At 50.5% G+C, this 25599-nt stretch overlaps 1 protein-coding gene across 6 annotated transcripts in view; it reads right to left on the bottom strand.

Annotated features, from left to right (window-relative positions):
* Nucleotides 1–25599, bottom strand: part of PALD1 (phosphatase domain containing paladin 1) — a 90927-nt gene that overhangs the window by 34336 nt on the left and 30992 nt on the right. For 5 of the 6 annotated variants that reach the window (XM_033131101.1, XM_033131102.1, XM_033131099.1 and 2 more), the window contains exon 2: nucleotides 2396–2609. In XM_033131101.1, coding sequence (XP_032986992.1) covers nucleotides 2396–2580 — 185 coding nt within the window. In that variant the 5' untranslated portion in view covers nucleotides 2581–2609. Of the gene's footprint in view, nucleotides 1–2395; nucleotides 2613–25599 lie in introns of all 6 variants that reach the window. The other variant, XM_033131098.1, reaches the window with a different exon arrangement.

Below are 25599 nucleotides of genomic sequence, written 5' to 3'. Positions count from 1 at the left end.
TATTCCCTTTAGAGGAAGGTGTGTGCCTTCCATCTTCTCTCTTTCTCCCTGGCTGGCATCCAGAAGTGATGGCAGGAAGGAGGTGCTGCTGATGGAGGGGTAACAAGAGAAGAGGAAGGAGCCTGGCTGAAGATCACGGAGCAGCCATTGCAGACTGGTGCACTTCCTGAACTTTTAGGCGAGAACAGCTTCTGTCTTGTGTAAGGTCTTCCATAGGGGTTACTTTGGTCCTGGATGGTCCCTCCATCAGATTGTCTCTGAGAGCGACCTCCACACGGACGATCGCACAGCAGACTGAGGTGGTGCAGACACAGGCTTTGGGACGGTGCTACCTGGCCATGACCCACCTCCCGTTGGTAACTCCACGCTGTTGGAGTTACTCTCTCTATATACAGCCCAGTGTCCAGGGATTCCCACCTCCTCGGGCTGCTGTGAGAGTCCAATGCATTTAATGCATGTAAGCACTTAACCCAGTGCCTTGGGCAAAGTTAGCGCTTACCAATAAAATTATTACTAGGAGTAGTCTTATGTCCATACAAAACCTTTTCAAACAAAACCCACGGGTACAAATCCAGGTTTCTGCAGATGCTACACCAGGGGGAGGTCTGTGCACTCAAGACACAGAAAGCTTCTGTGCTGATTTTAACAATGAATAAGACACAGCCTCCCAGAGCTTGTGATCTGGTGTCTGATCCTCTTTGCGAAAGAACTGCCTCTAGGAACGGCGGGGTGGTGGGAAGGGTGGGGCAGGGAGCAGTCGCCGAGGAGACAAGAGACCTGGGTTCCCACTGCCAGGTCTGCCTCCCTCTCACTGCATGGTGAGGGAATCGCTCTACCTCCCCAAAACTCAGTTTCTGTATTTAGGTCAGCTTTTGCCTCTGATCAGGAGTCAGGAAACCTTTTATGTCAAGGACCAGACAGTAAATATTTGAGGCTTTGTGGGTCATACCGTCTGTTACAACTACTCAACTCTGCAGTTTAATTGTTAAGCACCCACAGATAATATGTAAGTGAATGGAACTGGCAGTGTTCCAATAAAACTTTATTGCCAAAAGCAGAGGCCGGGCTGGATTTGCGGCACCGGATACAGTTTGCCAACCCCTGTGTTGGGTGCTCTTTAAGGTCCCTTCCACCTCAAACACGCTACCCCCCAAGGAGGACTGCACTCATGGTGGCTCCAGGAGGCAGGCACGGTACCTTTATGGAGGATTTTTACAGCAAGCCATGACTTTCCTGAGCCACACCACTTAGTTCACTATTCTAAAACATCATCCCCACAGGTTCTGAGAAGGAAACTGAGGCTCAGAGAGGGAACAGACTTGCCCAAGGTCCCAGAGCAAGGCCCAGGACACCTGTCTCCAACACTGCCCTCAAGGCCCAAACCTAGTTTTACCATCTCTAATAGAGGGACCACATATCAAGTCTCTTATATGACATCTCTTTTCCTCCCCTCATCCTGAACCCAGGAATGTATTATGATTATAATTTTCCCGTCAGGTCCCAAAGCCAGCAGGCTGGATTTATCAGTCCCACCCTCAGGTTTCCTTACGCAGACGCCCCGTCTGCTAGTTCTCTGCCAAACTTCTATGCGTGGAATATATTTCATTCTTAACTCATTGTGTCCTATTTCCTGTGTCCTGGAGGGGCCCAGCGGCAGGGGGCCAGGGGAGCAGGGGAGCACGGCAGGGGAGCAGGGGAGCACGGTAGACAGAGTCAATGTAAGACAAGGCTTCCCGACTCCCCAGGAGACGGATCCAATGCCCCTTCCATCTTCCCGGCCTCAGGCTCCCCAGCACCCGCTCCTTCACTGGGCCCCACAGGACAGACAGGGTTACAGGGACCCTTCCTGACCCTCTTCCTCTGGACGCACACAGTGTGTCCAGGTCTCTCTCAAAATAGGGTGCCAAAACAAACCCTCAGCCTCCTCCGGGAATGTCCCTGAAGGACCTAATTAGGACAGTTGACCACCAGCTTCTAGCTTTTTCAGCCCAAGGCCCTTTAATGGCCTGGTGTTAACCTCAGTTTCCAACCATGATTACTAGTTGTAGAAAAAAAAAATGAGTCTAAATTTTATGCATCTAAGTATATAAACTCTCTTTGAAAATGTTCAGCCAAAAATGATTTTCCAAAGAGTGTCTCCGCCGCCACTCCTCCCTCTCCACGCTCCCTGGCACTATGGACACAGTAACATAAGCTAAGAGACCCACGACAGAGTCTCTGCCACCGGCTTGCTGTGTGACTCCAGAAAAAGCGCTTCACCTCTCTGGGCCTCAGTGTCTTCTCATCTATGAAAACGGTTTGTAGGCTTACATTCAGTGCTGTACACCACCACCCCTGCAGGCAGCTCCCCCAGCCATGTCTTCCAGGGACATGGGCACGTTACCCTGACACTCACGTGATCACAACGGGGGCCACCTTGTTGGGGATGATGGACTTGGCCTTACTGTTGTGCAAGCCCGTGGTCTGGAAGGAATGGACGCTGAGTGAGTGCCGCCCGTCCATTGTGCCGCCGCTCTGGAGGCCCTCGAAGGGGGCACTGGCTGAGACCGTCTGCTGGGCTGTGCTGGCCGTTGTACCCATAGTCAGCCAGCAGCCTCACGATCAAAGACCTGCTGGGTGACAGGGTGTGTGGTCAGGGGAGGGGTGGGGAAAGCCAGGGCAGGAAGGGACCTAGTCCACCCCTCTCATCCACTGTACGTACAGACACAAAGGCGGAGGCCCAGAGAGGGCCAGCTCACCCTGTAGCTGGAGACAGAGGGTGGGGTGCCACCTACCACGTGTTTGCCAAGTGCTTGCTGTGTGCTTGGCCCTCTGCAGGAGCTTTGGGGGTTATGGACATAGAGAGACATAAACATGCAGCCCCCAAGCCCTCAGAGTACTCTTGTGGCAAAAATAAGACAGTCAGGAAGGGGTTACCCCTGCACACCAGGCAGGGACTGAGGGCTCCAGGTGACTGGGTCGGGCCACATGGAGGCCAGGTCCTCCGGACTAGAAGTAGGAGACCTGCGGGAGAACCAGGGGCAGGTACAGAGGGAAGTCAGGCTTGGATGTAGAGGGTCTGGATGGGAACGGGATGCAGGAGGACATTCTAGTGCTGAATGTCACAAAATTAGGCCAGGGACGTCCAGACTGGGTGAGCTGTCAGCAAATCAAGGGTCCCATGAAAGCACCAGGCCCCTGAACTTGACAATCAACAATATCAACTTCAATGTCATCAACCAACAGGCAAAGCTTCTGCTCCACATGAGGCCTGTCGGGCATCCTTATGGAGAGGTTTCTCCTAGGGAAACACGGAAGGATATATGCAAAAACGGGCTACAAAGGCAGTGTTGTTTGTAATAAAACACTGGAAGCAAACTCCGGCCAATAACGGGGGATTCGTTGAATAAATTATAGGACCTATCTAAGGTGGAATGTTAAATGGCCATTAAAAATGTCATATTGACCGACGTGGACCAACATCTCGGAAACAGGACTGGAAAGAGCAGGTAACCAGGCCAGTTCAGGTCACAGGACCATTTCAATTCCTGAAAGCGCAGCAGGAGAAAAGTCTGGCCGCATGCACTCCAAGAGGCTAACATGAGTTATCACCAAGTGATGAGCTTACAGGTAACTTCACTTTCTCCTTTGTGCTTCCCTGCATTTTCTGATTTTTCTCCTCTGAACACTGAGTTAAAGCTTATTTAAAACAAGTAAGAGAATGGCTGGGGAAGCAGGCGGGGAGACCTGTTAAGAGCTCCTACAGAATGTGGGGAGGATTGGCTCTGGGGTCCAGACATGGGAGACAGAACTTTCTGGGAGCCCAGCAACCGCTGGATCCCCACGGCACTAACGGTGCAGGAGCAGGAAGGGGACGGACCAACGTGCCCTGCCAACCCCCCACCCCACCTGCACCCTGCGATGGGTCCACCTACAGAAGTCCAGGGACAAGCACAGCAGGCCTTAGACCACAGCAACTCCGGTGGCTGCCTTCAGCTACACGAGCTGCTCTGCGTGCGCGCCCAGGCCGATCTGCTCCAACCATCCACTCTCCCCGACCCAGCGGCGGCATCTCAGGAAGTGGATGGTGGAGTCAGGGGCTCGGCAGGTCAGTCTGAAGGCTGAGCTCACTGTGCCTTCTCTCCCTCAGACTCCGAGTCAACCTTCCTGGTCCCAAGTCGGGTGCTCCCCGGGCCCCAACCCCCATGGCTGTGTACTCAGGCTCCCCTCCCCAGAGCCACCTAGACAGAATGAGTAACTTCATGCTGTGCCTCCCAGAACCTTCCCAAACCACCAGCTGTCCCTCTCTCACTCCAGTCTGGAAAGGGCCCCCTTCTCTCCCTCCCGCCCAGACTTGTCATTCTTGAAAACTCCCAGAAGCTGCATGACAGTTTTGTTAACAAGCACACCTTGTGTTTATAAGACTCTCCACACCCTGTCCAATTTCTCTCTCTCACATTTTTTTTTGGGGGGTGGAGGAGGGGCGGGGTGTCAAAGGTGGAGGGAATGAGCCTCTGTTCCTAAACAGAAACACAAGTGGCTCAGAGAGGGTGAGGAGCTCAGAGGAGACCCTCAGCTGGCCGACAGCAGAGCCAGGACCTTCTCTCCAGTTCTCGCCACTTCTCCGGCCATGGCAGACCCCCAATATAGTTCACCAAAGTCTCCCAGACCCCTCAGCAGGCTGGGCCAAGGAGGCACGGGTGAGAACAGCCTCCTCCAAGAACACGGGTGGCTGTCTCGAAGGAGGGCATGACAGAGGACACAGCTGGCTACCGCCGCCTGCTCCCATTGGGCTGGGCTGAGCCCCACACCTCTATCCCTCCCCCTTTGCCTCCCCCACAGCTCCAACTGTTGCCCTCATCCCCCACAGGTCCACAGCTCCACAGGCAATGACAGACCATAGCCAGTCTCTGTAAGGGCAGCCGGGAGACAACACAAATGTGCACGGCTGCTGTTCACAGGAGTGGGGGAAGCACCGTGTCCCTTGAAAGCTGACCTGCCTCCATAATGTCTAGAGGAGGGTGAAACCCTGGGGTCCCTAGGCTTCTCACTCAGCAATTCTCCCCCTGAAACCTCTCCCGACCCTACCTAGCACAGGGGCCTTCCTCCTGCTGGCCATGTGCTGTGGGGCCTTGGGTAACTTCCTTCCCCTCTCTGGGTCTCAGTGTCCCCAACCATAACATGACAGTGATGGATGGGATGGTCTGAAAGCCCCTTCCAACTTTAAATGTATCCGGCTCCTAAGACTGGCAGTCCTAGTGGTCAGTCACCCCACTGCTGTCCTATGACCAGGGACAGTGGTTAGCAAGGGCAGGGGTGTTGGTGGGGGCCCTAGTGCTCGAACCTCTGCTGGGGGGAGGGAAGGAAGGGTGGATTAGGATGAGACCAGACTAAGGGGTCTCATGAGCCTGGGTGGTTTGTAAACAATTATACCTGTATTTTCCTACCTTCTAACTAAAAGCAAGCCTTTCCTTCCATCACCAGTGAAGGACATCTCATGAAGTTGCAGAGCCTAAGACGTGGTCACCACAGAGCTCACAGCTGTTTCACATGCCACCTCAGTTGTGCAGGTATCTGGAACGTGGCCTGTACCCATCACACCTTTCAAACCACAGCTATTATCAGACCCAGGTTCCCTGCCCACAGACCTGGGGTGAAACGACTGGCCAACATAGAGCAATTCTGTGCCTGGTGGTCTTGGGCCCCCCACAGTGGGATCCCAGGTTCTCACAATTGAGTTTAACTCAGAAAGCACAGAGAATGTGGATGATCCTGGAGAGAAGCGTACCCTCACCTTAAGAAAAGCCAGTTATAAAGAAGCTGCCATTCCATTTGCAAAGCGGGGTTCTCAGCACGTGGGACCCTCAAAGCAATCACAGTCGCCTGGGCATGTGCCAGCTTAATGTCCCCCTCGAAGCTGAGCAACGGCAGCCTTGTTTTCAAAAACTAAAATTAAACTTTAATTTACCTACTGGATTATCGTGTTAATGCAATGACAACGAAGGACGTGTGTTACTACATCACCAATTTGTTTTTAGTATTTTGATAGCTCTCTCAATAAAATTTACTTCCTCCATAATCCCATATAGTTTATTTTATGCATTTAAAAACGTGTTGAGAAGAGGCCCGTGAGTTTCTGCCACATTGCTAGAGAGGCTCTTGACAAATTTAAAACAAAAAAAGAGGAACCCCTACTTTAAGGGAAGAATATTGCCCATCAAACACAGGTCCTCTTCCACTTTCTCCTTGGCATCTGTTTATTAACATTTCAAAGCACCTACTAAGCACCAGGTACCACACAGGGCGCTTTCTATTACATGGTCCCCCCACAACCCTGTAAGGCTGAGGTTTTACACTGTCCATTTTCAGATGAGGACAGCTGACTGTCAGTAAGTGGCAACAGCTGATAACTACTCCTCATTGCTTTCCCTGCTTGCTTCTTGCACTCATCACTCCTTTCAAACCTCTTCATGCCGACCCTGGCAGCAGCGGCGCCCCCCCACACACACACTTTCCCCTCCCCCCAGGATCTGTACGACCCCCATTCAGGATCCTTAGAGACCCTCTCCGCTCCACTCTGCCAAAACACCCCAGACCTAAAGAGGCAGAGAGACACATTGTTTCTCATGGAGAGATGGAGAACTCCCGGCTCCATCAGAACTCCAGCTCCACTTCACCCTCGGTGACCAGCCACAGACTCCTGCGGGCTACAGCGATAATGGCATATGAGAAAGTCGTACACACATACATGCTACCCTCCCACCTCTGGGAAAACACATGGCAGTCAGTTCTGAGAGAAAATAAACTGCCCTGGGGAATCCTTGACAGATAGGTAACCTTGTTTCCCCAAGAAGAATCCAACTCTCATTTAATCCTGACCAAAAAAAAAAAAAGAGGTGCCAACTCTTACAACTCAATATCAAGTTTACAGAGGAAACAAAATTTTTTTTTTAAATGGGCAAAAGATGTGAAGGTACATCTGGCTACCAAATAAGCATATAAAAAGATATTCAGCATCACTGGTCAACAGGGAAATGCACTAGAATGACAAACTTACAAAGACTGACAAGCCCAGGCATTGGTGAGAACGTGGAAGAACTGAAACTCGGTGGCACGGCTGCTGCAATGCAAGACGGCACAGCACTGTGGGACGCAGCTCTGTCATTGCTTAAAACTTGAAGCATACACTTACCACATGACCTAGCAATTCCACTCTCAGGTCACTACCAAAGAGAAAACATGTCCAGAGGAAGGCTTGTATACAGCACCATTATTCATAATCGCCAACAACTGAAATCAACGCGCATGTCCATCAACAGGTGACAGGTGAACAAATGTGACACGTCCATACAATAAAAAGGAATAACTATGGGTACACACAATGACATGGATGAACCTTAACAATCTCACACTAAGAGAAACAGCCAAGCCCCAAAGACTTCAAATTGTATAGCCGCCTTCCTATGACATCCTAGAAAAGACAAAACTACAGGGGCAGACAGCAGAGCAGTGGTTGTCAGGGGCCAGGGGGGAGGCGGCATCAACCACACCAGGGCTCAAGGACATCTTCTGGGGGTTGGAACTGCTCCATACAGTGAATGTGGTGGCTACACAACTTTATACACTTGCCAACACTGACCAAACTGTACACTTAAAATGGGTCAATTTTACTGTATGAAATCTGCCTCAATAAATCTGTTAAAACAAGAGATGTTCCCGTCCCATGTCCCACAGTGTGCTTGCCCCTCTAGTCACACCTTCATACCCAGTTCCACAACTCACCCGCAGTGCGACCTCGGCCCAACTACCTCTCTGGGTCTCAGTTGCCACATCTGTGAAATGGGGCCAGGAGTAGTAACTCCCTTTTGTGGGGCTGTTGTGAAAAGTTAAATCATATAATGTATGTCAAGTCCTCAGAATAGGGCCTGGTCAGTGAGTGCTCAGTGAAAGTCGGCTGTTGCTGGATGGCTCGGCTGGTTACAGCGTGAACTCTGAGGAACAGGGTTGCTGGTTCGATTTCCACATGGGATGGGGGGCTGCGCCCCCTGCAACTAAGATTGAAAAACAGCGACTGGACTTGGAGCTGAGCTGCGCCTTCCACAACTAGACTGAAGGACAACGACTTGACTTGGAGCTGATGGGCCTTGGAGAAACACACTGTTCCCCAATATTGTCCCCCCCGAAAAAAAGTCGGCTGTTGCTAGGCTGTGGCAGTGGTGGGGGCCCTGATCTAACAGTGGAGCTGGGCTGGGAAACGCAGTCACCACCAACCACACGTGGCTATGGAGCCCTTGCAGTGCACCTGGTCCATATTGGGATGTGCTGCCTAAAATACACCCTGGATTTCAAAGACTTAGCACCAACGAAGTAAAATATCTCATTAACATTTCATTATGTTGATGATATATGACAAAACAATATCTTGGAGAACTGACTCTGAGTGGTGAACACACAATGGGATTTATAGAGGATGTATTACAGAATTGTACACCTGAAATCGATATAATTTTACTAACAATTGTCACCCCAATAAATTTAAAAAAAAAATTTGTTAAAAGGGTAAAACAAAAAAATATCTTGATAAATTGGGTTAAATAATATGTATTAAAATTAAGTTCATCTATTTGTTTTTAATGTGGCTATTTAAAATGACACCTGTGGCTCATATTATATTTCTACTGAACAGCATTGCTGAGTCTCAAGCCCTCCATAGTCCTTGAGGGCACCCCTCAATCAGCTCGGGATCCTCAGAACTGAGCCCAGTGCCTGCTGTAGGTAAGAACCTAATAACTATCTGTTCGAGGCATAAGGAAACCCGGGAAGCCAGTGCTAGCTAGCGTGCCCGTTTAACAGACAGAAAAGTGGGGACTCCCACGTCCTTGCACCTATCAGGGGACACAGTGGTTCTGACTCTCTGTGAAGCACACTGGCTGGTTCCCATCTCAACCACAAACTAGTGGCGTGATTTTGGGTGCATGGCTTAATTTCTCTGAGTCTCAGTTTCCCCAGCTATTGACTGGGGACCCTCAGTGGACCTCCCTAATTGGTCTGCATGATAACGAAATAAGTGACTGTGTGTGTCAAGCAACACCAACCCGAGCTGACACACAGTGAGACCAGGACCAGGGGTCTCGCCCCAACACCGCCCATAAGGGAACAGTCTTACGGATAATGGACTCTCTCATCCCGGGAAAACGGCAGGGCAGACGGGGCTTGGCCACAGCAGCTGCCTGGCTCTGATGACACACAATTACAAGTCTCCCTGTTTCGCTCTGTCCGGTGATCCACTTGAGGCTTCCATCTGCTCCTGGCCTTAATCAAGAACCAGGAACCGGCAAATCCCCTCTACAACCTGCCCCTCGGAGGACGGGTTTGCACTGACCACGGGCCACCAGCCCCTGACTGCACAGACTCCAGCTGTTTCTCTCCTTCCCCCGCCCCCACATAATCTACCCCTCACGGCACAGCCAGAAGGATCTTTTAAAACCCTAAATCACACCATTGGCCCTGCTTCCTTGTCTCCTCTGCTGTAAAGTAGGGCTCATTAACCCTGTTCGCCTCCCCTCAGGGTTGCTGTCAGTAGCAAAGACAGAAACACCACAAAGACACCAAAAAAAAACCAGGCTGTACGAATAGAACGATCATGGGAACACGATGGCAGGAGGCAGAGGGCACTTGGGCAGAGGACAGGTCGTTCCTTCCCTCGCCCTGTAACGGGCAAACCCCTCACCCTGGAGCAGCACCCCCATCTCTGCCTTACCCCCGCCCCTTGCCATGGCGCTCCAGCCATTGGCCATGTCCTCCACCCCCTCCAACACCCCAGGCCCACGCCTCTCACGAAGGCTCCAAACTCACCACCCGTGAGCGCCTGGGACACCTTCCGCTTGCCCACGTGGCCCTTCTCAGAGAGGCCCCTCCGAGCCCCTCCACCCCGCCAGCCCTTCTCCATCTTATGAGCCCCTTTTCTTTCTTAGTCAACTCACTGACGGGATTATGTGCGTAGCATCCGTCTTCCCAACTCCCACAGGGACCCCCGCCCCAGAACAACACCTAGTGCCCAGTAGATGCTCAGGAAATATTCATGCGATGAACAGATGACCAACCTGAGGGCATCTGCATTTTCAGGACTCACAGAGGAGCGAGTGTCCAGCACCAAGGAACAGGTCTCTGCCCTCCGGAGGAGGATATGGGGAAAGCTGCTCCCACCTCACACTCCTCTCACCCGGACTGCCCTCCTCCCCGACCCTCCTACATTCTACCCACCCTTGGAGGTTAAAGCCCAGTTCCTCCAGGAAGCCCTCCCTGACTACACCCCCAACCCACCCCCACCTCTCAACTCCCATGGCCCATTGTGCGTCACAAAATGGGACACTCCATTCCTTTCCACAGCATGCCGTTCCTGGCAGGGGACATCCTGTATCCTTTCTGGCTGTCAGCTGCCTGGCTCAGAGGAGGAGCTACACACATAACTGCTGATGGAACACACTGGCTCCATCACTTTACCTCCCCACCCTGCCCGACTCCTTGTTGATTGGACCAAGGACAGCATGCAGTAAGTAAGCACAAAAGATGGGAAAATGTTTAAACAGGCACTTATTCCTGAGGGGGTGACTGAGTGTTCTATTTAGTTTCTTTTTTGCTCATCCATCGCTTCTAAATTCCCTACCATGAACACGATTACTTTGGGAATGTTTGAAAAAAAAAAAGTTATTTGTAATCGTTTCAAAGTTGGACAAAGGTGGCAGCTCCTCACCCAGGGAATCCCTATGCCCTCACCCCAAAAGCCCCCTGTGCCCCTCCATCTCTGCGCCTTTGTCCCCAGCCCTCCGCCTGAGTGCCCTCTGCCTACGGTCACCCTATTCCCAAGATAAGCACTCCATTCATACAGCCTGATGGGAGTTTTTGTATCTTTGGGCTTTTTCTGTCTTTGCTACTGACAACAGCCCTCGAGGGAGGTGAGACAGGGTTTATGATGCCCCACTTCACAGAAGAGGAAACTGCTAGCCAGTGATGTGAGTTTCCCCAGGCTACGTGGTTTAGGAGAGGCAGAGTCCTGGTTTCTGCCAGGTGACCCATCACCTCGTGTCCTGAGGACCTGGCCCTTCGCAACCTCTGCCTCTTTCAAACCGGGATGAGATCAATTTAAAACAATAAAGCCGTCTGGAGTCTGGGATTGCAGCAGACCTTCACCTGCTAAATTATATGTTTCTGAAATGTTTTTTTTTTTTTTCTAAACTGAAAAAAAATGTTTGAGTTAAAAACAGAAGGGGGAGGAATGTTTGGAAATGCTGCCACATGTTTAGCAGTGAGGCTGCCACTGGGGGGTGACCTTGAGTCCCGGGTCTCAGCCCACAAACAATGGGGAGACTGGGAAGGTGTGAGTTCTGACAGGGACATGCGTGTCATCATTGTCACACCTTGAGATGACACCTCAAGGTGGACCTGGAGCCAGGAGTAGACAAAGGCGGGCAGGGTAACTGGGTGGCCAGCTGAGGAGCCATGGTAATTGGGGGCCAGCACATGGTAGCAGCAGGGTGGGAGGGGGATCACATAGCACATGGGACCCCTGAGCTGAGAGGAGCTGCAGATGCAGGGGCCAGCCCTGCCCCTGGTGAGGGGTCAACAAACCTCCTCACAGCTCCCCTGACAGGTGTAGGGCAGCCAGCAAAGACCTCGGCACTTGTCACCATATGCTCTGCCATGGGCCTGGAAGCACCTGGTATTTGGGACCCTAAGAAAGGAAAAGGGCTCCTTCCAGCACCCCCAGTTGCCTGCGTCCAGGCCTGGAGAGCCCTCCACCTCTGGAGCTCTCCACGTGGGTCAGCTCTGTCTCATAGAAAGCTCTGTCTATATGGGATCTTGGGTTGCGGAGGGGAGAAAAGTCTGTAACGAACATTTTGAGAACAAGTGGGAAAATCTGACTCTGGATTGTCAGCTGGATAAATAAGTTAACTTCCTTGGGGGTGATGACATTGTGGGATGGGGAGGATTTCCTTCTTCTTAAGAGGCTGAAGTGTTTAGAGGCAAAGCATCTTGCTGTCTATGACTTTCATATGATTTAGAGAGAGAGACAGAGATCGAGTGAGAGGTTGGGGGAGGCAAATGGAACAAATTTAGCAACTGGTAAGAACTGACACGCGTTCACTGTACTCTTGTTGCAACTTTTCTGCAGGCTTGATATTTTTCAAAATAAAAAACTGGGGCTAAAAACATTTTTAAAATAAAATTTTTAAAAACTGTTTGAAGCTTTCTTAGGAGAAGGCTAGCGTTCCACATATTTCCCCTGGCTCTCCGCCTTAAAGGAAGGCTCAGGGAATGCACCTCATCTGGAGAAAGGAACTTTGTAAGCCACGGGCCAGAAGGGGTCACTATGCAAGTGGCTTGATCCTTGCAATTTTGATATTTTCCAACCTAATTAGCCGCCAGCACTTAAAAATCAGGTAGTGGTGCCCCTGGGGTGTCCCAGCAGTCCTCGTGGGCCCTCCCTACCTCAGGAGGGTGCTCCTACTTTAACCCTTGTCTTGGGGCAACCTGTCCACTTGTCCTCCACGTCATAGCACCTGTAGCCCTTCATTTTCCCAAGTCTTTGAGTCCCCCAGCCTCCTGGCCACTCTCCTGTGAGTGAACGTGTCCTGTCTGTCGTCAGGCCCCAGCAGTCCAGACACAGGCCACATGTTCTGACCCCCTGAGAAGAGGTTGGCCTGCCTCCCTTATTCTGATCACGGCCATTGGGCTGACTCGTAACCCCTCAACAGCCTTTCTGCTCCCTCTTCTTGTGCTGAGACACAGGCTTTCTGGTCCTAAGGCAAGACTGACCTCCCCTCCCCCACCCCGCCCGGCCCCAGCCCGGAAATCTCCCTGGGTGAGGACCTGCAGTCCCTGAAGCGCTGGCCCAGCGGCTCATCCTGGGAGCATCCTCAGGTTTGGGCAAAATGCCCGACATGCCTTCATCCCCCGTCCCTCCCTGCCATCTGTATTAAACAAACCAGGTGAGGAACAGGGACAGCTAGCTGAGCTCATGGCTGCCCAGGTCCGATACTACACTCCCCATCTTCCGTGCAGCTACCTGGGGCCTTGGGACTAATTCTAGCTGATGGAATGTATGGGGCAGTGTCACATGGCAAGTTCCAGAACCCTCCCTAGGAGCCGCCTCTCCTCCCTTCCTCCAGCCTGCTGCCTGGGACACAGATGTGATGACTGAATTTTTGCTTGCATCTGAAACCAAGAGCACGTGAAGCCTTACCACACCCTAGGAATGGTGGAGCTCAAGCTCCCCAAGGAATCCATGGAGCAGACCCACCAACCAGGCATGGACTACAGAGCTCTCGACTTGGACAGGATGTACCGTGTTTCCCTGAAAATAAGACCTGGCCGGACCATCAGCTCTAATGTGTCTTTTGGAGCAAAAATTAATATAAGACCCGGTATTATATTATATTATATTATATTATATTATATTATATTGTATTGTATTATATATTATATAAGACCGGGTCTTATATTAATTTTGCTCCAAAAGATGCATTAGAGCTGATGGTCCGGCCAGGTCTTATTTTCAGGGAAACACGGTAGAAATAAACTTCCATCTTATGTAAACCACTGTTGCTTGGCTTTTCCTATTACCCGCAGCCAAATCTAATCCTGACTAATGCACGCCGTTATTTTTAGGTTTGACCCTCAATGACCACATGCCACATGGCAACAGGACAGAACTTACTTCTTTCCTCTCTGGTGGGAGAATGTCGAGTTTCCCTGCTGGTGAAAGTCAGGGTGCACTGTCGGCTGGCAGTTCCACGCTCAGGCCAAGCAACCCCAGGACCCGCGAGCCCAGCCCATGCTGCGGCCATGGGGGTTCACAGAACGCAGAAAACATGGTCTCCAGCTACCAGGGCCTGCGGGGTAGCTGAGGAGGCGCACACAGGTGACAATTAGAGCCCCGTCAATTGTAGACGGTGTGAGGCTGCAGCTTTCCCCGAGTCAGCTGCAGAGATTTAGAAAATCCCAAGCTGCTAAATGTTTTCTTCATGCAATAGACAGAGGCATGGCCTCCACTGCTTCAAAAAGTCAGATAGAGACTATAAGAGTCTCTCCATCTAGAGTTTCTCTGTGTCCCTCTCGGGACCTTTCTGAGCAGGAGAACTCCCTAGAAAACAAGGTATCATCTGGATAGGAGGTACTCTGGTTCTATCAGGGGAAGAGCAGGAAGAGGGGAGGGTAAAAATCCCCAGGGAAGGGACCCGTTAACTCTGGGAAGGGCAGCCATTCCGTTCCTGAAAAAGCCTGAAGCTCCTGTCCTTCACCAGGTTCCAGGCAGCCTGGGCTTGAGGGTCGAGGGAGGACGGAATGCTCGGGGGAGGACCCCGGGGAGAACAGAGGTAAGAGCACCTGGACATGCTCACCTGCTCAGCTCCCTGGGCATTTCAAGGTCAGCAGAATCCTAGGGTCTCTTGAGACCCCACCCAGGGCCCTGGCACTCTCCTGACTGCTTCCAAGGACTTTGCCCCAAAGGGCCAGTGGGCTCTTATGCTTGAACCCCACTTCCTCCTCTAGCAATTTCACAGGGACCTGAAGCATCATTTGAAGGATCTGGGAAGAACCATGACCTAATTCTGGGGTCTGTCCTCATCCCTTTCAGGCCTGTGGCCTCCAGTCGAGAGTCCCTTTCTCATCCTCCTCATCCCTCAACCTTTTATGAAAGTACAATGCGTAAAACAGCCAGAAGCAGAGCTGCTGTGCTGGCTGCCAGCTCCGGAAGGGGGTTGCCGAGCCTCCTGCCCCCAGACCTCTCCTAGGGAGGGGGAGCTCCATCCAGAGCGGCTGGCCAGAGACCCTCACGGCTTGGCCCTGCCAGGATATAGCCGGCCCTTCCCTGCCCCCATGCCTCTGTCCTCCCTGCCCACAACCAGGAATGCCACGCCCACCCTCACCCCTTCACCTCATCCAGAACACCTGGTGGAAATACTTCCTCCCCCTCCAAGCCTTCCAGCACGCAGCCTGTGCCCCACAGGACCCTAGTCTTGAGCCTGCTGGCCTGGCATTGGGTAAGCACACGCTGCACCTCCTCCAGACCCACACAGGGTTGAACCCACAATAATTATAGGTTCCCAATGTCATTTTTTGCTAAATGATTTTCACATTCACTAACTCATTTCAGTTTCAGAAAAAGCCTATGAGAAAGGCAGAGGCACAGGCTATTGTGCCGTTTAGCAGATGAAAAAAACTGAGGCTCAGAGAGTTCACTATATGACATAACGACAGAGCCAGGTCTCTGGTTTCACAACCCAGGCTCTTTCTATTGCATCATCCAGCCATCATTCTGCCATTTCTCCTGAAGCCATCCTCACTTTCCCAATAGACACCGGGAAGCTTATGCCAGGGACCTGGCAGAAGGCAGAGAACAAACCGGACCCAGAGAAGAGTGGCTCTTCCAGGGCCACAGCCTCTCACACACCCCTGGCAGCCAGATGCCTGGGGTAGGTAACAATGGAGTTAAAAATAGGGCAGGAGACTGAGTGACCAGCTGCAGGAAACATCTGCTTTGGCTGCAGAACAAACACGGAGGAAGTCACCATGCTGCAGGGTTCCCTACTATGGGGAAGATCTGGGGATTAGGGGATGTGTTCATACCACTTTCAGGTCTATACCCAGGGCAGGGGCTCAGACCAGCCTCCCATCTGCCCTGGGCCTTGTTCTCTAACTCCCAACACACACACACACACACGGTACAGAGTCTAAGTCCCCCTTGGGTACCAACACGTATCGTAGAGTTAGAATCAGAGGTACCTTTGAAACCCTAGGATGTTCCTCGCATTCTGTAGAAGAGGACACTTAGGTCCAGAGGAGGCCAGAGACCTGCCGAAAGTCCCAGGGACCATGGACAGCAGGGTCAGGACCAGGGGTCTCCCACCCTTCTCCGCTATACCTCCCTGCTCGTCTGCTTCCCTGAGCATGTCCACCCAGGGCCAAGAAAGACCCTGAGCAGGAAGAGCTCTCCTGCTCCACAGAATGAAGCACACCAAGCAGAGGAGACAGATGTTAGCATAAAAGACTTCATTTAGACTCCAGGAATAACCACAAGGCAATCCATACCTTCCCCCACGCCGGCCCAGCCCCCTCTCCAGCCTGTTGGCCCCCATCTCCCACCCTGTGCTCTGAACTCCAGCCAAAGTGAACACCTTACAGTCCCTGGAACAGACGACATCTCAACAGGCCTTTGCAAATAATTAACAATAACAAAACTAATAATAACGAAGCAGAGGTGCGTCTTACTGGGTCAGGGGTTGAGGGTGGGTGTCCTACAGTCCATATAACACCGAAATCATGCCTTTGAAAATCCTTTCAATGGCCCATAAAGGACAAGGCTGGGTCATCTCTCAGCTGGGCCATCTTCATCAGTTTTCCGCCAGCAATGAACAGAGGCCGCTCTTCCCCTACCGATAAAGTCTGGGGACACACAGCAGCCTCGTGCTCATCCACCCCACATCTGCCTGCCCCGCTCACTCCCATCCCCTGCACCAGGAAGCCTTCCTTAACCTACGCCCACACCCGCCACCTCCCACTGGGGATGTCGCACACATAAGGCCCACCAGGCGGGGGCTGGGGCTGGCCTTCGCTGGCGTCCCCGTGCTTGGCACACAGTAGCCACCTGAATGAACAAAACTAGAAAGGTGTTTAAAGAACAACAACAACAAAAAGGTCAACTCTGCGGGTGTCGGTGTTATGAATAAATAACATATAAATTACGTATAAATGAGACCATATACGGGGGTCGTAGCCCAGGGCCCAGGACACAACACACACTCCATAAATGCAGCCCTGTTTTGACCGCCTTATCGAAAATGGGGCGGGGGAAGGACACTGACCTCTGGGTCCCACACAGCAGAGGAGGTTAATGAGGAAAGGCCACGGAGGCCAGAGGCTGCGGAGGCCCCTTCGGGCCAGGAAGGGCCCTGTTTGGGAAGCAGGTCCCAACACGAAGGAGAGTTACTGGACTGAGACCCCCCGGGTCTCTCCCATTGAGTGGTGTCCTACTTGGCTCCAAGAGAGGCAAGAAAATCGGGGTGCCTATAAAGTCCCCTGAATTCCTCCATTACTCCTGATCAAACACATAAGCCTGATGATGAATTTTCAACCCCAAACGGCTTGTCTCTACTCCCTCAGGTTGTGCTAAGGTTCGAGAAGCACAGCAGGGAGCAGAAATAATGGCAGTGGGTAAACTGTCCTGGACCTGGCAGGCGCCCAGGCCCTGTGCTAAGAACATTTACCTGTCAGGTAACCCTTCGTTCTGACAGCACACGCCGCAAAGCCCAGGGGTCCACAAGGTCAAAACTATTCTCAGGACAGTAATCAAACCTCACAGCCTCTCTCACCATGAGGACATTTGATGGAGCAAAAGCCATGAGGGTGACACCACTAGAGGCTCAGCAGGAGTCACAGCACTGGCCCCAAGCTGGGCTGGTGATCACCCACAGAGGCTAAATATGTCAGTGTCACTTAAGAATATCCTTGATCCATCAGTGAAACTAATTAATGTCCCCGAGTCTCAGCCCCTGAGTACACATCTGTTAAATATTCTGTGTGATGACAGGGGGAGAGCACTTGGGCTGGTCACTGGAGTAAGACAAGTGTCTGGAGGAAAAGCACTTGGGACCTGTGGGAGCTGTTGCTCAGCTCGTCTCTCTGTCCAGGGAACACCCCTTCGACTTGAAAGAGCGGACGGCAAATGATGGGTACTCAGAATCAAGCGTTTCGTAGACATTTTCTCAAAAATGAACAAGGTGAGCTCGTCCCTTCATGGAAAACAACTGACAGCATTTGTTGCCAATGATAAAGTCTGAGCTTTCAAGAGAAAAATTAGAATTTTGGAGAAGTTGCATCAGCCTCTGTGAGTTTGGCAGCCTCCCCAAACATAAAGATTTTGCAATATGTTAACATCATCCTAATGAAATGTGTCCACATTTGAAAGAGCTGTATGTGAACAATATGTCCCCAGTGACCAATATTTGATGTTACAAAATCACTCCAATTTAACTTCAATTTAAAAGTTTCAAAAGAAAGAAATAGCAGATCAAAGATCCATTCACAGTGCAAGACAGTCTAATGAATTTTAATGTAACAAAATATGCAAAGTGCATTACCATGTTTTCAGATTCTACAACTAAACTTTAAGAAACTATCACCTGTAGAATTTTTATGTAGTATCAAAGGAAAATAGCCGTAGACAAATAAAATCTCCATTTACCAACAAACCATGTGTGTGAACCTGGATTTTCTTCAGATACTTTAATCAAATCCGCATATCCCAACAGACTGAATGCATGAGCAGATATGGGAACCTGTCTTCTATTAAACCAGATGCTAAAGAGATTTGCAAAACTGCAAAGCCATGCCCCTCTTCCCACTATATTTTGTGTTTTGGAAAAGTTATTTTTTCAGGAAAAAATATTTTATTTATGTTAACATAGGAGTTTGCAAACTTTATTTTTAAAAGGAATGTATAACTATTTGTTTTTAAATATATTCAGTTTTAATTTCTAATATGGTAAATATCAATTTATGTATATAATCCATGTAAACAAAAGCTCTTTGGGATCTCTAATTTTCAAGAGTGTAAAGGAAGGAGTTCTGAGACTAAAAAGTTTGCAAACAGCTGTAGTTTAACCCTCCACAGTAACCGTTTGGTTTTGTGTACTCGCATCATTCCCGTTTCGCAGGTGAAGTGACTGAGGCACAGAGACCCTGGGATAACCTGACCAAAGGTCTGCAGGCGGCCGGGAGCCTCCGCGGACATGCTCTTAACCTATAAGCTGTGTCCTTCACCGAACATTATGCTCCCAAAGGAAGTGCAGACGGATGCTACAAAGGAAACCACACAGGTGAAAGAAGAGAAAATAAGTAAACGTTTCCCTAATCTTGGGGTGGAAAAGAACTTTCTACGCAAAATGATAGAGCAGACCTACAGTTAAATATTGCTAGATCAGACTACATAAAAAATGGTCAGCTTTTAATCAAAACAGAAAAGAAAAAACCCACAAAGTTAAAAGGCACATGGTCAACTGGATAAAAATATTTGCAACATATTTTTGTTATTTATCACATTCAGTATAAAGTTTCTTCCAAACAAATCAGAAAACCAGTACACCTGGAGAGCAAAACAGACCGATAAAACCCAAAAAGCCAACAGAGAAGAAATACAAATGGCCAATAACCATGAGAAGTAATGTGCATCCGAGCATGTAGCTTATTAAACACGAGAAGCACCGAGAGGCCAGGTATTGCCTCTCGTGGTATCACAGGTAGAGCCGGGTGAAAACACCGCGTCAGTGTGAGCGCCCGGGGTCAGCTTCCCCCTAAGCACCTGGCGGGATGTAAACTGCCACAGGTCCCTGGAGACCAACCTGGAAATAATTCTAAAATACCTTAACCACGTACAACCCTTGGACCCAGAAATTCTTTTATCAATTGATTCAAAGGAAACAATCCAAGATATGGCCACAAGGTGTTTGGGACAGCTTTGTTTGTATCAGTCAAAGACTGGAAACATCTTTCACGTCAACAGCGGTCGCAGTCGAATGTGTCATGGACACCATCATGTGGCCACTGACAAGGACGGAGCATCAGACGAGTGTTAGTAGTAAGACGTGCAGGTACAGAAGCTATAATAACGTAAGTGAATACTAGGCGTCCATTCATCTAAAACGCAAAAACAGGCCACACTAGTTATGGTGTTGAAAGTCAGACAAGAAGTCACATCTGGAGCAGGAAGGAGGGGAGGGCCATGGGTTACGGGGGTCTGGGGTGTGCAAAGATTCTGTTCCTGGACCTGGGTGAGGCTCCACAGACTGTGCTTACATTGTACGGTCATCAGGCTGCTGTATATTTGTGACGCGCATACTTTTCTGTGCGTGTTGAACTTCAAGTTAAAAGTTTCAAAAGAATGAAATAGCAGTGTATTTACTGATCTAAGAAAATACCTACTGTATGGTTACTTAAAAAAAAAAGACACCAAACAGTATTTCAGAGTTTTGTCCCATTAAAAAGGAGGGAGGGCTCTTGTAACACACACACACACACACACACACACACACACACGAAAAATGTCTGGAAAGCTAAATCTCAAAACATAATGGTGAACCGTGGTTATTGCTGGGAAGTGGGATCACAGATGATTTGCTAATCTTCCTGAATATCTACATTTTTCTCTGATTTTCTTATAATGAACCTTATACTATTTATAGAAAAAAGGAGGGGGAAGACCTATACAGTTACGGCCTCCGACACCAGCCACTACGGTTCTGTATCAGCCTTGTAACCCAAAGAGCCCCTGACCCCACAGGAAAAGGTCAGAGGACTGAGATGTTTGAGTTGTCACTGATGGAAAGCTAATGACCTCTCGGGGAAGGAACTAGGATATTGGGGTCAGACAGACCTGGGTACCCCCCAGTGCTGTCCCCCACCAGAAGCCCAGACCAGTTCCTGAGCCTCTCTGAGCCTCAGTTTCCCGACAGTGGAGTGAGGGTTGAACGAGGTCGTGGATGTCCCGGCCTAACCAGGTCAGTGCCCAGGGCAGATCTGACAGGCAGGGTCCCCCAGGTTCCCCAGAAGAAGAAATGGCGGCCCAGGATAGCTGAGCAACAACCTCACACCACCAGCCTGCAACTCCAGGGAAGCCTCCACTGTCCCCACAACGGGCCTGCCTCCTGGTCCTGACCCTGGCCCTCAGTGCCCCCAGAGTGAACAGCAGGCTAGGCTTTGAACTTGACCTCAAACCCCACTCCTGTCATTCCCATGAAACCCCCACATGGAAGGCGGTGGCAGGAAAGGTGGACCACAGATCCAGACAGGAAGTGACCTCATAGGATGAATGACAGGCCAACATTCCATCAGGAGCCCCACCTGCTGGTGACCTTCAGGGTCATGGGAGCCGGGAGTGGGTGGGCATGCAGAGGCCAAGGAGGAAACAGGATTTGCTGCGGAAGGCCAGGCACATGGCAGCCCCCCAGGCAGGGAAGTGACTTCATGTCACACTCTGTCCTCCTCGCTTCCGTCCCTGGCATGGCAGGGAGTTAACCCTGAGAGGGCCACGCTTCACTGGGCCCTGGCCAACCCCACACAGGCCAGGGCAACAGAACCCAGGCTCTCTCCTCGCCCAGCTCTCCTATTATGGCCAATCCACAGATGGGGAAACTGAGGCTCAAAGAGTCTGACAACAGTGTAGAGACTGCAAGATGTTTCCCATGGAGTTGCACAGAGGAGGGAGATGTGAACTCAAGGTCGGGAACTCCGAGATGGCTTCCTGGAAGAGGAGGCCAAGGAGCTGGGCCTTGAAGGATGAGCAACATTTGACAGACAAGGAAGGCATCGTGGCAAAGAAACAGGGACGCCAAGATGCAAACACGGGACTGTCTGGCCCCCGTGCTCAGGCTTATCCCAGTGCATCAGGCAAAACAAAACCTAAAATCTGCCAGTGCAGCTCTCCGAGCCCCTGGGTAGTTTCTGGCAGGGAAAGAGCTCCACTACCCCAAACTTCCAGTGGCAGAGGAAAGAGCAGGAAGCAAACACCAGGGCATAGGAGGGGAAGGAAAATATTTTTATATTTCTCCCTCTTCCTGTTTATCTATCCTCTTGCTCCCAAAGCTCCTGGTAGCTGTTTGCTCAGGGAAAGTTCTGCCAAGAGTGACATCCTGCCGTTGGCCACCCTGCACCGGGCAGCCACTGCCAGTGTTGTGCTGGGGACACTGAGGCCCACATCCCCACAGACCCCTGCCCAGCCCAGACAGGCTGCTTCATAAAGGAGCTTTCAACTGAAGCTGGGCCCCAGGAAGGAGGACCCAGGCCAAGGAGGTACGGCCGCTGCCATCACCTACTCAGCGCCAGCTGGCAGTGGTCAGCTCCACACTCGGCTCCGATCAGCTGCGGAGAAGTGATGAGAAGGATTCGAGGAAATGACTCTCAGCCTGGCCGGAGTACGGCGCTGGGGGTGGGAACTCAGCACGGGCTGTGCAGTCAGGCAGACCTGGCAGCCAGTCTTGGATGTCCAATGACTTACTGTGTGACCTTGGCCAAGTTACTGAAATTCTCTGAGCCTAGTTCCCTTACCTGTAAAATGACTCCTGGAACCTACCCAGAAGGACGTGGTGAGCGTTGCATGGACAACATAGGGGAAGAGCTGGCACCTAGTAAACGTGCACAAATGTTATTCATTCCCACTCCCGCCATTAGGCTGACCCATCCCTCGATCCTGATGATCTGACCTACCTTTCAAATGTACTCAGAAGAACAGCTAGAGCCTTAACACGGAATGAAATCTGACATGTGCCACAACATGGACGAACTCTGGAAACGTGCTAAGTGTTTAAGTGAGCCACACACACAAGGACAAATACCGCATGATTCTGCTCCTATGAGGTTCCTAGAAGAGTCAAATTCAGAAACAGAAAGGAGACGGGTGGTTGCCGGGGGTGGGGGCACTTAGCATTTCATGGGCACAGCATTTCAGCTTTGGAAGATTAAAAAGTCCTGGAGACGGTGGTGAAGGCTGCACAACAATGTGAATGAACTTAACGCCACTGAGCTGTACAATTAAAATGGTTAAAAGGATACATTTTGTGGTGTGTACATTTACCTCAATAAAAACATAATTAAGGGCTGATTCAAAGAAGGAATTTTCGATGTCCATATTCGTTTCTGTCCCTGCCCTTGGAGAGTTCAGGGTCCGGAGGTGGGGCAGGCATGGAAAGAGCTAAAGGCACCACCTCCTAGGAAGTTGGTGCCATCAGAGAACCAAGTGGTGGGAGCTGGGAAAAGACACACAAGATGCCTCCGGAGCCTGGAGAGCTGCAAGAGGAGCTGTTCCCTGAGCCAGCAGGTACGAGCCCGAGACTGTCACTCAGCCAGGCTCCTTCCAGTACGAGCGGGTCAGAGCTAGATGGCTCCTGCACTGACCAGCAGCCCAATGAGTGTGAGCTGTGCAGGGGCCCACTCACACCTCGCGCGCTCGGGCACACCGTGCCAGGCCAAAGATACCAGTGCAGCCCCCACATGTCAATCCTGGCCCCTGCCTGGCCAGCCCAGGCACCAATATCCAACAAATAACATCTCCTCATCTTTCCCTGCGCCCACCACCAAGGAAGGCAAACGGTGGCCTGCCCATCATCTCTAGGGCCCAGGATGAGGAAGGAGGTAGGTGACCAAGAAGTACTCAGAGGGCATGCCAGTGCAAGGAGACCTGGAAATATGATCATCCAGAGGCTCCCTGACCCCATCCTTACCACCTTCCCCACAGGCTGGGGTGAGAAGCAGCAGCCGCAGCTTGGGGGAGGGAGGGAGGGAAGACCAGGGGTGAGAGGGCCTGGGGGTGGGCATAGACAGGCTGAGCTGCACCACGAGTCACAGTGTGAACCTGAGCAAGTCACTTTCCCTTCCGGGTCTACTGAAGCCCCCTTAGCTTCCTTCCTGGTAAAATGAGGGTTCTGTCCCATCACCCAGCAAGCACCCCTGGGTATATATCCTAGAGAAATACGTGCGTTAGTTCACCAAAAGACAGGCAAGAGTGAGGGTTCAGCAGCTTTTTTCAGAGCGTCAAAACTGGAAACGAGGCAAAAGTCCATTCACAGGGAAAAAACAAACACGTTATGGTATGCCCACGCAGTGGAATACAAAACAGCAATGAAAAGGGACAAACTGCTGATACCTGCGATATCACAGACGAATCTCACAGAGTTTATGTTGAGAAAAGGAAGCCAGAAGAAGCAGCCAGATTAAAAACAGCTCCTATTGTATGGTTTCATTTACATAAAGCCCAAGAACAAGCAAGACTGGTTCTTGGGAAGTCACTCAGAAGCACGGCCACTTGAGTGTGGGGGGTCAGATAAGTGACTAGGAAGGGGCCCCAGGGAATCTCCCAGGCCACGGTAAATGTCCTATATCTTCATCGGGGCGGGGGTCACACAGGTGATTCCTGTGTAAAAATTCATCAAACTATCCTGATTTATTGTCTGTAAATTATAACTCGATTTACAAAACAAAGTACAAACAGCAAATAACATACTCTGTCTTCCCGAGGACTGCAGTGAGGTGGTACTGAGAGGATGTGTACAGACAGACCACAGAGTGGTGGTGATGGGTTAGAATGTAGGCTGGGGGTTAGAAGGACCAGGGTTCAAATCCTGATGCTTCTGAATGGATACATTTTTTTCCTGTTTTGATTTTTTTGTTGTTGACCAGACTTTGTCATTACATAGACAATTTGTACTTACTGTCACAAGTCTGACCAAGATGCATAAAGAAAAAGTTTATGTCCTTCTCATTCCCCGCCAAGCCCACCTCTTAAGCTTCCTTCTACAACAAGCTTTTTTCCCTTAACACCAACACCCCTCCCAGGTGACACATAGAACTCCAATCCTGTCTGTTTAATTGTGGCAAGCCATTTCATTGTATCAAGCCATTTCATTGTATCACTACTCATCCACCAAATAGCTACTAAGTGTCAACCATGTCAACCAGACAGGCACAGGCCTGGCCTTTCATGGAACAGACATTCCAACAAGAAAGAGAAAAAGGGAGGGAGAGAAGGAGTCAACAAGAAATATAATAGTAACACACTGTATACATTGTGATGTGGGCTGCAAAAGGCGGAGATACTGATACAAAAACACATGAGGAAGGTAGGAAAAGGACATGTTTTAGATATGATAGTCACAGAAGGCCTGTGCTGATATCAAAGAACAGGCAGATTTCGGTTATGTGAAAAATTATGCCAGGCAGAGGGAGCAGCACGTGCAAATGCCCTGAGGTAGGGAAGAATACAGAACTGAAAGGAGACAGCGTACAGTGCGGTGTCCAGCGCACTGCCCCCAAATCCTTGTATATATACAGCCTTACATCCTGACACTTTTACTTCTTTAGGATGGGATTCCAAAATTTGGACTGCTTGGATTAAAAGGCATGTGCCTTTTAAAAACTCTAGTAGACACTGCCATATTACTTTTCCAAAAGGTTGTAGCATTTCACACAGCAACCAAAACTGCTTAAGAGGGCCAGTTTCTGCACATCCTCACTGATTTGACAAGTTACCAATCTTTTCCATGTTGCCCATTATGACCTCTCTCCACTTCCTTGTCTGTAGAGTGGGGTAAATGACAGTTCCTCAGGATGCTGTGAGGTTTAAAGGAAAGTGAAATCCCTCCTAACCTGCTGAGCCTTGCGTCTAGCATGGCGTAAGTGCTCAAAGAGGGGCGCAGGCTGTTACCCTCATTTCTGTACAAATGCCAGGAGGTAAGTGCCAATTCCATAACCACCAGGCTAACACAGGGAAGTCCCCAAGGGGAGCTTTGAAGGCTCCCACCCACAGGTGCAGGAGGGCAGTCCCTACAGCTCAGCAAGGGCACCAGGCGGGGAGTCAAGAGACTAAGTTCAAGTCAACCTTTCTGAGACTCAGTTTCCTCATCCGTAACAGGGCTAATTCATTCCCTCTTCACGCAGCCATTCCACAGACGTCTCTGGGGCACCTACTGTGTGTGAGGCATTGTTCTAGGAGCTGACAATACAGAACAAAAAATCCTGCCTCATACATGATAGCTGGCGGCACAGAAACAAACTATATAAATTAGTCAAATATAG

This window comes from Rhinolophus ferrumequinum, chromosome 16, assembly GCF_004115265.2.
Source record: "Rhinolophus ferrumequinum isolate MPI-CBG mRhiFer1 chromosome 16, mRhiFer1_v1.p, whole genome shotgun sequence".
In the NCBI taxonomy this organism is placed as follows: Eukaryota; Metazoa; Chordata; class Mammalia; order Chiroptera; family Rhinolophidae; genus Rhinolophus; species Rhinolophus ferrumequinum.
The sequence above is the reverse complement of the archived record's forward strand: the minus strand, read 5'-3'. Positions and strand labels throughout refer to the sequence as shown.